General features: G+C 39.9%; 1 protein-coding gene across 1 annotated transcript; it reads right to left on the minus strand.

The window, feature by feature from the left end:
- Positions 1–4,329: 4,329 nt before the first annotated feature.
- Positions 4,330–8,427, minus strand: nup42 (nucleoporin 42). The gene is made up of 7 exons (XM_074613637.1): positions 8,134–8,427; positions 6,795–7,308; positions 6,610–6,698; positions 6,444–6,520; positions 6,089–6,175; positions 5,882–5,984; positions 4,330–5,277 (listed from the first exon to the last, which is right to left on the minus strand). The coding sequence occupies exons 1-7, from the start codon at positions 8,321–8,323 to the stop codon at positions 4,682–4,684; spliced, it is 1,656 nt and encodes a 551-aa protein (XP_074469738.1). The 5' UTR covers positions 8,324–8,427; the 3' UTR covers positions 4,330–4,681.
- Between the last annotated feature and the right edge of the window lie 2,468 nt (positions 8,428–10,895).

Here is a 10,895-nt window from a genome sequence, read left to right on the forward strand (position 1 = left end):
CCCTCTGAGAATAACTAATAATAGTTATTGAATATGAATAATGTTGTGGGATTATTCCTTATTTCATAAGCTATTTGGGGATTTATACATTATTATAACATTCTTATATATAAAAACAAAACAAAACAAAACAAAGCATTTGAATACTGATTTGGAGGTTGATTACCATGGCAACGGTCGAAGCTTCGAAGCATTCGGTCAGCTCTGTAGGATATGCCATTTTTTAATGAGAAAAGTCATTCATCACATCACAATATTGATGTCAAAAGTTACAATATTGTTGCTTGGTCTGCACTGCATCACCACATTAAATATGTAACTTTGAAGAACAAATAAAAGCAGACATGATGTTCCCTGAAAAATAGCCTATTCATATTTTGTATTACAGTTTTTCTTACATTTCGTATAGTTCTTGAATCATCCTCAACATTTGCAAAACATTAAGTGCATTTCTCGAAACAATTTGTACAAATGAAACAGCAGAAACTTTGCATGAATGTACCAAAGCATTTGCAGTTTGTTCAAGATAATGCGAAAAAGCTTTTATGATGTGCACAAGCGACTAGAAGATGTGGAGGTTGAACAAGCAGTTTTGAGAATTTCAATTCTGATCTGAGAAATGTACCTGAGAAAAACTGTAAATACAACATGCAAGACGCTGTCTTTTGCAGTTTGATGCAGAACACAGATGCATACAGGGAGCTTTTGCAGCACCGCCTTCATACACAGATGACATTAAAGGGGACATATTATAAAAAAGTGAGATTTTCATGTTTTTTTATTATAAAGCAGGCTTAAGTCCTATATAAATACTGTGGAAGTATCGAAACGCTCAATCCACAGGGAACTACACACAGCCCGTATTCAGAAACTCTGCATTGCTGTCAGGATTTCTGTCCATTTGTGATGTCACAAATATACAATATTTAGACCCTTTACGCAGTTTTAAACATAAACATTCTAAATGTGTCCCACTTTATTCCTGGTTGCAGTGTATGTGAATGTCATCAACTGACGAAAGGAAGATACGCATGGACCCAAGCTGTTGCCTAGCAACGCAATCCTGTTGCAAGTTCGTTGCAATTCTGTCAAAATGCGCTAAAATGGAGCGTTTAAGACAGAGGGTAAATACAGGCATATTCAGGCTGACAGTATGAGGAAAATAAAGTTTTTTTTAACATTACAGCATGTAAACATGTTCTTCTAGAAACACAAAATCCAAGTATGAACCTGAAAATGAGCACGATACGGGACCTTTAATGTAATGTAGCATCATTTTCAGTTCAGATGATTCAGGCCTCGCCCACTCTGGTCTCAAATACAGTACTCTTTACTGACAGTATTTACTCACTACAGTGTGCTATTACTGTCAGTGTGTTAGAAGAGCGTGGATCCTAATATGAACCCATAAACATCTGCAGCACAAGAACCCGGGTCCACATGAAATATGTGCCACTCAGTCGTCCATGCGGCAAGCCACTCAAATAGGCATAAATCACAGGCCTTGGATCAATGCCCTGTTTCCCATAGGCGAACTGCCGTGGCACAACACAATCAATTCTTGTTCTCCGCTGCAACAGTAAGGAGGGTCGACTGGAATCAGCCCCCATCAAACATTAATACCAGCACTGAATCCCAATCAGCTCATTGGCATTCTGTATATAGAGGGGATTCAAGCGGTGGTGGTGGTGGTGGTGGTGGTGGTGGTGGTGGTAGGAGCATCTGTTGCTGCCATCAGCTGATGTAGTGACCGCGATGGCTGGGTAATAGCAATGAGCACAATGTGCATTTAGGTATGTCGTAAAAAAATGCTGATCTGGAGAAGCCAGCAAGGGAGGAGGAGTTTTAATAGCTGCAGGCAGAAGTCATATTTCAAAGGATTGATCTGTTCAGAGCGCCGACATACATACACGGCTGCAGTATACGGTCTAAACAGGGAATTAACAAGACAGACAGCCCCTATGGCCCCTGTGGAAAAGTGTGTTAAATACACTGGAGAGAGCACCGTATACAGTCTGGTCCATGTTGCTGGAGTCAGGTCACGGTCAATTGAATTACAGCACATGTGACCGGGTTTGTGTAAGCTACGACTTCACAGGAGGGTGGGGCAGGTTGGGGATTAAAGGAGGAGAACAGTGTGTACAGTACATGACAGGTATATGTGTGTATTTATCTCAACTCAAAAGGAAATGACTGCATTCATACATCATATTAAACACATGTCAAATGAGTGAAATGTAATCATTTCTTTAGTTGCACCGTCTTAATGTACTAATGTGTGCGCAGGCATCCACACATTCATCCCTCATCTTTAATATTGCTCTGATCCCCTCTATGCAGCTCATGCATACATTACATAAACACAGTCAAGCTGGCAAAGTGATGCCGCAGCAGTTCAGTGATTAAATCTACTTTAATTAGCTGTTGGGGAAACAAGGATTCACAAATGCCTATATTTCTCAGTTAGATGTATTTAAGTCACCGGGGTGGCGATTTAAACAAGCTTCACTGAAACAAGCGTGCTTTTTCATAAGATAGTCTCTTTTTCGTTCATTAATGTGGTGAATTATTAATGCATTATCTGCGAGTAGTGGGGTGGGTGAGAGGTTACTGCTGACAGACTGAGAAGTAGGAGGGAAAATGACTCTGTTGCTGGCGGATAATGCTGTGTTGCCTTTTACATACATAACATTGTATTACTTATATGCACAATGCCTTTAAACTAGCCATGAGATATTGACTTGGGATGATTTCACACACACAGGAGGCTGCTCCGGCACAGCTTCACCTCTTGCCGATATCACAAACTCCCTGTCAGCTGAAAATATGCTCCAGTCAGCAGCAGAGCCGTACAGTAGTTCCTATAGCAGCAGAATAGCTTATTGCTGTCTCTTTGTCGCTGTATATTCCTCTACTTGTGGTCCCAACCGGGTGTTCAACACCTAATGAATACGTATTGAATAGCTTGCTCACTCACTGTCAGCCGTGCACTACCACACTTCCCTCTCTTTTAGTGGATGCAGGTCTGCAAGCTGGTGTAGATGGATGGTTTTAGACTGATGGGGTAGTTGTTACAATAGTGTCACATTACCATGTGAGTAAAAGCATAAACAGAGGGAGAATAATACCCAGTCTGAGGCAACAAACTATCTCTTCTTTTCAAGTTAATTCCAAAGTTATTTACACTTGCTTATTGTCAGTTTGTGTCTCACTAAAACATTAAAAAGTAAATAGATTTTTAAGCTTGTTTTCGGACGCCCTCTCCTGGTCGATTTGTGCAATTACAACTTTTATAAATGCAGTAAGATTACAGAATATCAATCCAGCCCGTTCCATTTCAATTCATTCCCAGGGCGTCAAATACAGATGTTTTGTCACGGCCGTCGGCACCCTTCCACAGAGGATGAACTACAATGTAAACCCATCCGAGGCAACAGTAAACGCACAGGGAAGGTGCTGTGGTTTAAAGTGCGAAAAAAGAGACACAGGGCGGTCGGGAGGGGTAGTGGATGGGTCCAACAAGCACAGGGCTTTCATCCAGAAGACCACTGTTCATATCCGGTGCATTATGTTTCACTTTCACTTTACAATCAGCTGATCGTTTCGGTCCCGTGTTCACGTCGAGTCACATTTTCACTGTAAAAACTTTAAGCACAACCATGTTGTTTTTTTCCTAAACCTAACGAAATGGTTTTGTTGCCTAATCCTAAGCAAGTGTTTTTGTTTTATTCACAACATTAAGCACGTGTTTACTGCGAACAAAAAGTGACGCAGAGGGGTTGTTAAGTATGTGTTTAGTGTGACGGAAAAAAGCGACGCCGAGGGGTCTGACGAAGCGTCAGTATGTGACTATTTGGGATGAGTGTTGATCAATGAGAGGATATTCTATTATTCTACCATGAAGCATTCGGTGAAATACATTTCTAGGTAAGAGGACATAATTGTTGGAGGAGTTTTTGTGCAGTTAAAAGTTTCCAACCAAGTTCAATTCATCCATTATCTGTAACCGCTTATCCTACCCAGACTATCACAGGGCTGACACATAGAGACAGACAACCATTCACGCTCATTCACACCTATGGGCAATTTAGAGTCAACAATAAACCTAACCTGCATGTCATTGGACCGTGGGAGGAAACCGGAGACCCCGGAGAAAACCCACGCTAACACGGGGAGAACATGCAAACTCCACACAGAAGGACCCCAAGCTGGGTTTGAACCTACGACCCTCTTGCTGTGCTGCAAGTCATGTTTTTATTTTTTGTTGTTGTTGTAATATAGATTATGTTCGATTGCATAATCATATAAATAAACCTTCAGAGACACTGCTCATCAACTGATCACTTTACTGTCAGCATCTCAACAAAAGGTAAAATTGGCAAATTCAGAACAATACTGAAAGACATTCAATCATTTGAGAAAATAGCGCTATATATGACAAGAAACATCATCTAAAAATACGCACTGTGTATTGTATAACTGAACATCAAGCATGCTTTGCATTTACACAAAATCTTAAATGGAACCAAAGTGAGTTTTTCATCGATATGAAGTATTTAAACATTATCTTAAAAATGAGTATAGTGACTTTGGTTTAAACAGAAGCACTGGAAGGAGTAAATCTTTACCTTGTATAAATTATCTCTTTATTTCGAAAATCGTGTGAACTTTTCCTCCAGTATCATACCACCAGCATGTCAGCTGGGGGAGGCTTTAAAGGAATCTGGCCTAGAGTGAACCTCTTAGCCTTGAACTGATTCAGTTCCTCTGGAGTCATATCGCTCTGCTGCGAAAACAGACTGTCCAATGCCCCGCCGGCAGACCCGGCTCCTGCTGCAGGTGGAGCGGCGGTCGTCGCAAACCCTCCACTTGCCTGTCCAAACATACCGCCGCTTCCTGCTGCAGGTGGAGCGGCGGTCGTCGCAAACCCTCCACTTGCCTGTCCAAACATACCGCCGCTTCCTGCTGCAGCCGGTGCTACGGCCCCGAAACCGCTCCCGAATCCTCCGCCGGTGTCTGGTGTCGAGGAGAAACTGAACCCCGAGGCAGAGCCAAATCCTGAAGCGGCTGCTGGCTTGTTGGTGGCCGGATCAGCAAAGGAGAAAGAAGAAACAGAAGAAGGGGAGGAACCGAACCCAGAGGGAGGTTGTGTCGGAGCTGCTAAGGCACTGCCAAAACCTGAGGAGGTGGAGGAAGGTGCCGGTGGGGAACCAAATCCACCACTAGGAGCAGCAAAGCTGAAAGTGCCGGCCTGGGCTGGTGCTGGGGCTCCAAAGCCTACATGGTCAGAAAGATTTAGAATTAAGACACGAGCAATGGCTAGTATGGATTTGATTATTCAGACAGGACATTGTAGTAAAAGCATCTGCTCAAGCACTGTATTCATAAGAAATGAGATACTTTAACCCCCTGAGACCCACATAGACTAGTTTTTGTCTTTTTTAGGGGGGTACAGGGGGTCTTTAGGGGGAGATAGCAGGTCAACAGTAGATGTCACATAGAAGTGGTATATATCATCTGAAAGCTGGGAACTTTGAACTGCTCAGAAACCATGTTATTGTCAATATATCAAGGAAAGACATCCATCCTCTGAATGTCCTAGGTCTTTAGTTCGTGGTTGTAAAGTTTCATGATGCTTTGATTATCCTAGAGGTCACCACAGGTCATTTTATACAGTGAGGTCAAGTTTAAAAAGATGGTCTCACTACAATGAAATGGCTACTATGGGGACTAACATTATCACACATGAATACAATTGGTCAAAAGGTAACAAAATCCACCTACAAGCGTCTCTAAAGCTCACTATTTAACACATATCTAATATATAATATAATATATATGCTTCAATCCTCTACTGTTACAATAAATAAAACGTCTTCACCTTTGCTTTCCAAGCTGGCTGTAGAGGATCCAAATCCAGTCGCTGTAGCTGAACCAAAGCCAGTTGAAGATGCCTGAGGTGCTGGGTTGTTTATCTCTGCAAGCTGCAACGGAAAGTAAATATCAAAACATGTTTACTGTATATTTTTTTTTTTAAATCCTTCATAAAAATAGATGGGAGTACTGTTACAGTAACTGTGTGGCTCACCAAAGCTGCGCGGGTGGCTGGATTCATAACCTTCAGTTCCTGGACTCTGCTTCTCCACTGGTTGAGCAACTGATTGATACCATTAACCTAAACACATGAAACACAGGAGTTTCTTAGTGAAGAAAGGAGGTTATACGTTTCACAATTCACAATTCCCGCATCTATAAAACCCTCTTACACATTTTAGACAACACACATGACTAATTCAAGATCTAACATTAAGACATCACCTCTCAACTTTACTGAGAGGAATATTTATATCCATGCAAAAGAGTCTCTTCAGAAATACATAGAAGAAGGTACCCTCTTGAAGACAAATATCAGGAATGACATTAATGCGCGACACTACACTTACATAGCTCTGCAGATCTCCTGAAGCTCTCGTGGAGTAATACTCCAGCCTGAGCTCTTCTGGAGAGAGATCGGAGAAACCTGTCGACAAGAAATATCCAACATGATCACGTCTAGTGTCTACAGATAACAACAGAAATCATGTAATGAAATGTGTATTTGATACAGACCAGATAGAGGTGACTTGTGGTTAGAATAGCATGAGAAGCCCCACTGCCCTGAACTCTCCCAACTCTCCATGTCCACCTGAATGATCTCCCTGAGTGACCGTGAGACAGATATCACATGAACTAATTCCTTATGACGACATTTGTTTTAATGCTGCACAACTTTTTAAAAGAACAAGCAGACTCACACTTTTTTGTCATCCGTGTCTTCCTCACCAGCTGGCACCTGCTGTCCTCCTCTTCCTCCCCTGTCAAAGGTACTGGGAGTAGCAGGCGTTGAAAATCTGTTTTGACCGGAGAAGCTGTATTCGGAGCTCTTCACGTTCTCTCTTCTCCCTCCACCTCCTCCTCCTCCTCCTCCTCCACCTCCTCGGCCCCAGTCATTCCCTCCTCCTCGGCCCCAGTCATTTCCACCTCCTCCTCCTCCTCCTCCTCCTCCTCCTGCTCCTGCTCTACCCCAGTCAGCTCCTCCGCTGCCTCCTCCTCCTCCTCTACCCCAGTCAGCTCCTCCGCTGCCTCCTCCTCCTCCTCCTCCTCCTCCTCCTCCTCCTCCTCCTCCTCCTGCTGCTCTACCCCAGTCAGCTCCTCCGCTTCCTCCTCCTCCTCGACCCCACTCCTCAGTTCCATGAGAGGAGAAAGATGAAGGCTGGATATAGCCTCCTTTTTGCTGGGAAGGATTCACCCAAACTCTGTTTCCAAACCCTGAAACAAACATGCACACCAATACCGGTCAATGATGAGAGAAGAAAGGGCTGATGTTAAACCATTACAATCATCAGGGTCTGGGGGCGGCAGCCCATTATGAGAAGGGATGACCCGCAGTGGAAGGTCTGGGGGCAGCCAAAGGCAATGACACCCATGAGAAAAAGATAAGAAAACTAAATACAAGAAGGAAAGAAGAAAGTATTAAAATAAGATAAGATATTCCTTTATTAGTCCGGCAGTGGGGAAATGTGCAGTAAAAGGGGAAGCAAAAAACAAGATGCATCAGCTAACACAGTAAAAAAAAGAAACAAAATATGAAGGAAGTATAAAAAAAGGAGCAGTATATAAAGTATTGATTATAAACAGACTATTAACAAAATTGCACAAGTGTAAAATTATATTGCACAGTGAGAATGAATGAATGAATGGATGAAATTGCACCTGAAAATATCAGGTTATTGTCAGTATCTGGTGTGTAAGTGGTCTACTGGGAGCAGTGCTGGTTGTGGAGTCTGACAGTAATACAAATACAAACATAACATCATGGACTGACTGTAAAAAGTGTGGTTTCCGATCAGAGTGACTGCTGACTGAACAGATAAGGCACAGGATTAATGAAACCTGGTTGTTGAAGCAGGCTAGCTGCACAGGATGAATCTCCATGGAAACTGATGTGCCACTGTTTTCATGGCAACGAGTCAAGGCTAAACTGAGCAGGATAACTGGCAGCTTTAATCCTCATATCTAGGTTTTGTGGAACAGGCCTCAGCTTCATAAATACACTGACAAGTTTTAAGGTTAGCTAGCTAATATATTAGTTACCTCCTCCTCCTCCTCCTCCTCCTCCTCTGGGCTGCTGCTGAGCAGAGGAGCGGTTGTTGTAGTTGTTGTTGTATCCTCCTCCTCCTCCACCTCCTCCCCCTCCTCCTCTGTTTCCTCCCGTCGGGTGTTCATTCCAACATTTGTCTCCGTACCGACAGCGGCCCTGGAGGAAGAAGTTGCACACTGTCATGTCTACACGGTGCTGGTTGTGTCAGATGAAGCGTTTCTTCTCTGAGTATCGCTCCGTCGCTCTTCGCAATGTTTTCGTGCGACTCACTATCTGGTGTCGCAGGAGATTTACGTCATTGCTCACTTTTGTTTCCCATAGCGACGAACAGCGACACCACGTGGTAGTGTTGTTGTTTTGTTTTAGTTTTTCTTTTCATTGAAGAAAATTAATTTACAAACATGAAGGCATTGTAATCTACACTCAATACTTCTAACATACAAGGCACAATTGGATAGGAAAGATAACTTAAATTATAAAAAAAATAATATAATAACAAAAATAAAAGAGAGTAGAAAATAATTAAAGGAACAAAAAAAGAAATGCATAAATACATAAATAAATAATAATAAGACTGTAGTCTTCTATTGTAGCTCTAGGAGTCATCATCATATAAAGGATAGGAAAGATAACTTAAATTATAAAAAATAATATAATAACAAAAATAAAAGAGGGTAGAAAATAATTAAAGGAACAAAAAAAGAAATGCATAAATAAATAAATAAATAAATAATAATAAGACTGCACTCTTCCATTGTAGCTCTAGGAGTCATCATCATATAAAGGATAGGAAAGATAACTTAAATTATAAAAAATAATATAATAACAAAAATAAAAGAGGGTAGAAAATAATTAAAGGAACAAAAAAAGAAATGCATAAATAAATAAATAAATAAATAATAATAAGACTGCACTCTTCCATTGTAGCTCTAGGAGTCATCATCATATAAAGGATAGGAAAGATAACTTAAATTATAAAAAATAATATAATAACAAAAATAAAAGAGGGTAGAAAATAATTAAAGGAACAAAAAAAGAAATGCATAAATAAATAAATAAATAATAATAAGACTGTACTCTTCTATTGTAGCTCTAGGAGTCATCATCATATAAAGGATAGGAAAGATAACTTAAATTATAAAAAATAATATAATAACAAAAATGAAAGAGGGTAGAAAATAATTAAAGGAACAAAAAAAGAAATGCATAAATAAATAAATAAATAATAATAAGACTGCACTCTTCCATAGTAGCTCTAGGAGTCATCATCATATAAAGGATAGGAAAGATAACTTAAATTATAAAAAATAATATAATAACAAATATAAAAGAGGGTAGAAAATAATTAAAGGAACAAAAAAAGAAATGCATAAATACATAAATAAATAAATAATAATAAGACTGTACTCTTCTATTGTAGCTCTAGGAGTCATCATCATATAAAGGATAGGAAAGATAACTTAAATTATAAAAAATAATATAATAACAAAAATAAAAGAGGGTAGAAAATAATTAAAGGAACAAAAAAAGAAATGCATAAATAAATAAATAAATAATAATAAGACTGCACTCTTCCATAGTAGCTCTAGGTGTTCATCATCATATATGTTCAGTTCTTCATCACATATATTGTGTTGAGCCTTAAAAAAAACAAATAAAAAATCAAGTAAAAGTTCAAAGTCACAGATAATATTTTTCAAGATAAACCTACAAATATCTTGCCACAGTTTATGTGGAGGTGTACATTTCCAGAACAGATGGACAATAGTTTCAGTACGTGTTTTTCACACAAGGCACAATTTAAAACAATATATATTTTTTAATTTAACAATAAAGCTCCTTTGACCATAATGTTTTCAGGAACAGGGATTTAGTTACATCAGATCATAAATGTATCAAAGGTCATACTTCACACCGCAGACGATACAAAATGTGGCAGCGTATACATCAGGTACTTTTTGTATTTGCATCCAGTCCAAGACTTCTCTATTTTATCAAGAAGGGGAAAGATATCTTAAAATAGGCTTAGTACTAGGCAGTACTGACGTGTTTGAGCATAAAGATCCTGCATGCCCACACGTGTTTGCAATTATTCTGGCTGACTAGACTCACACTCAACTGTGAGATTTCCAACACATTTTTTAATTAATCACATTTTTCCAAACCGAGGGCCCCTATGGGGGTCTGAGGCAGTGAGAGAGTTGCCCTCTTCGCCTGGTTGGTAATCCAGCCTTGCTGGCTAAAGTGTACCAAATGAACGAATACCGGAAAAATGAACTGGTACCTGAGTGCATAAACTAAGAATAAAATGGTGTGAGTTGTCCCACCCTAACAGGTGCAGCAACAGCGAATCTCTCATGGTCTGTGAACACATACACACACTGAACTGAGAAAAGGACTAATCAGCCGTAAGGGAAAACACCATTATGGGTGTACAATGTATAAGCATAGTGCATACACACCCTTGTACAGAGGTGAGTATGGTATGTCTGGTATATAGCCTATATTCATAAAAAGAAACTGTCTCAGACTTGTTGCTCATTACTAATTGAATCTAATTTCACATATGCATGACAATGAATATGTTGAAAATATCAGACAAAAGCTGTTGGGGATCTTAGTCATAACAATATAAATCTTAAAAAAGAAGAAAGATTTTCCAAGAAAAATAAAATGAAATTTTAATAGTTCATAGCTTTTCCACACAGATTACAGGGATGGATCTCAAAAGTAAACATTCTACCCTAAAATACTT

The sequence above is a fragment of the Sebastes fasciatus genome, chromosome 17 (genome assembly GCF_043250625.1).
Source record: "Sebastes fasciatus isolate fSebFas1 chromosome 17, fSebFas1.pri, whole genome shotgun sequence".
Taxonomy (NCBI): Eukaryota; Metazoa; Chordata; class Actinopteri; order Perciformes; family Sebastidae; genus Sebastes; species Sebastes fasciatus.

Excerpts from the sequence above, each read along its gene's own strand:
- nup42 (XM_074613637.1), bottom strand. The coding sequence starts at position 8,323 with ATGACAGTGTGCAACTTCTTCCTCCAGGGCCGCTGTCGGTACGGAGAC. Across the intron at positions 7,309-8,133 it reads AGGAGGAGGAGGAGGAGGAG|GGTTTGGAAACAGAGTTTGG; the intron begins GTAACTAATATA and ends TGTTTGTTTCAG. Across the intron at positions 6,521-6,609 it reads CCACAAGTCACCTCTATCTG|GTTTCTCCGATCTCTCTCCA; the intron begins GTCTGTATCAAA and ends TCTTGTCGACAG.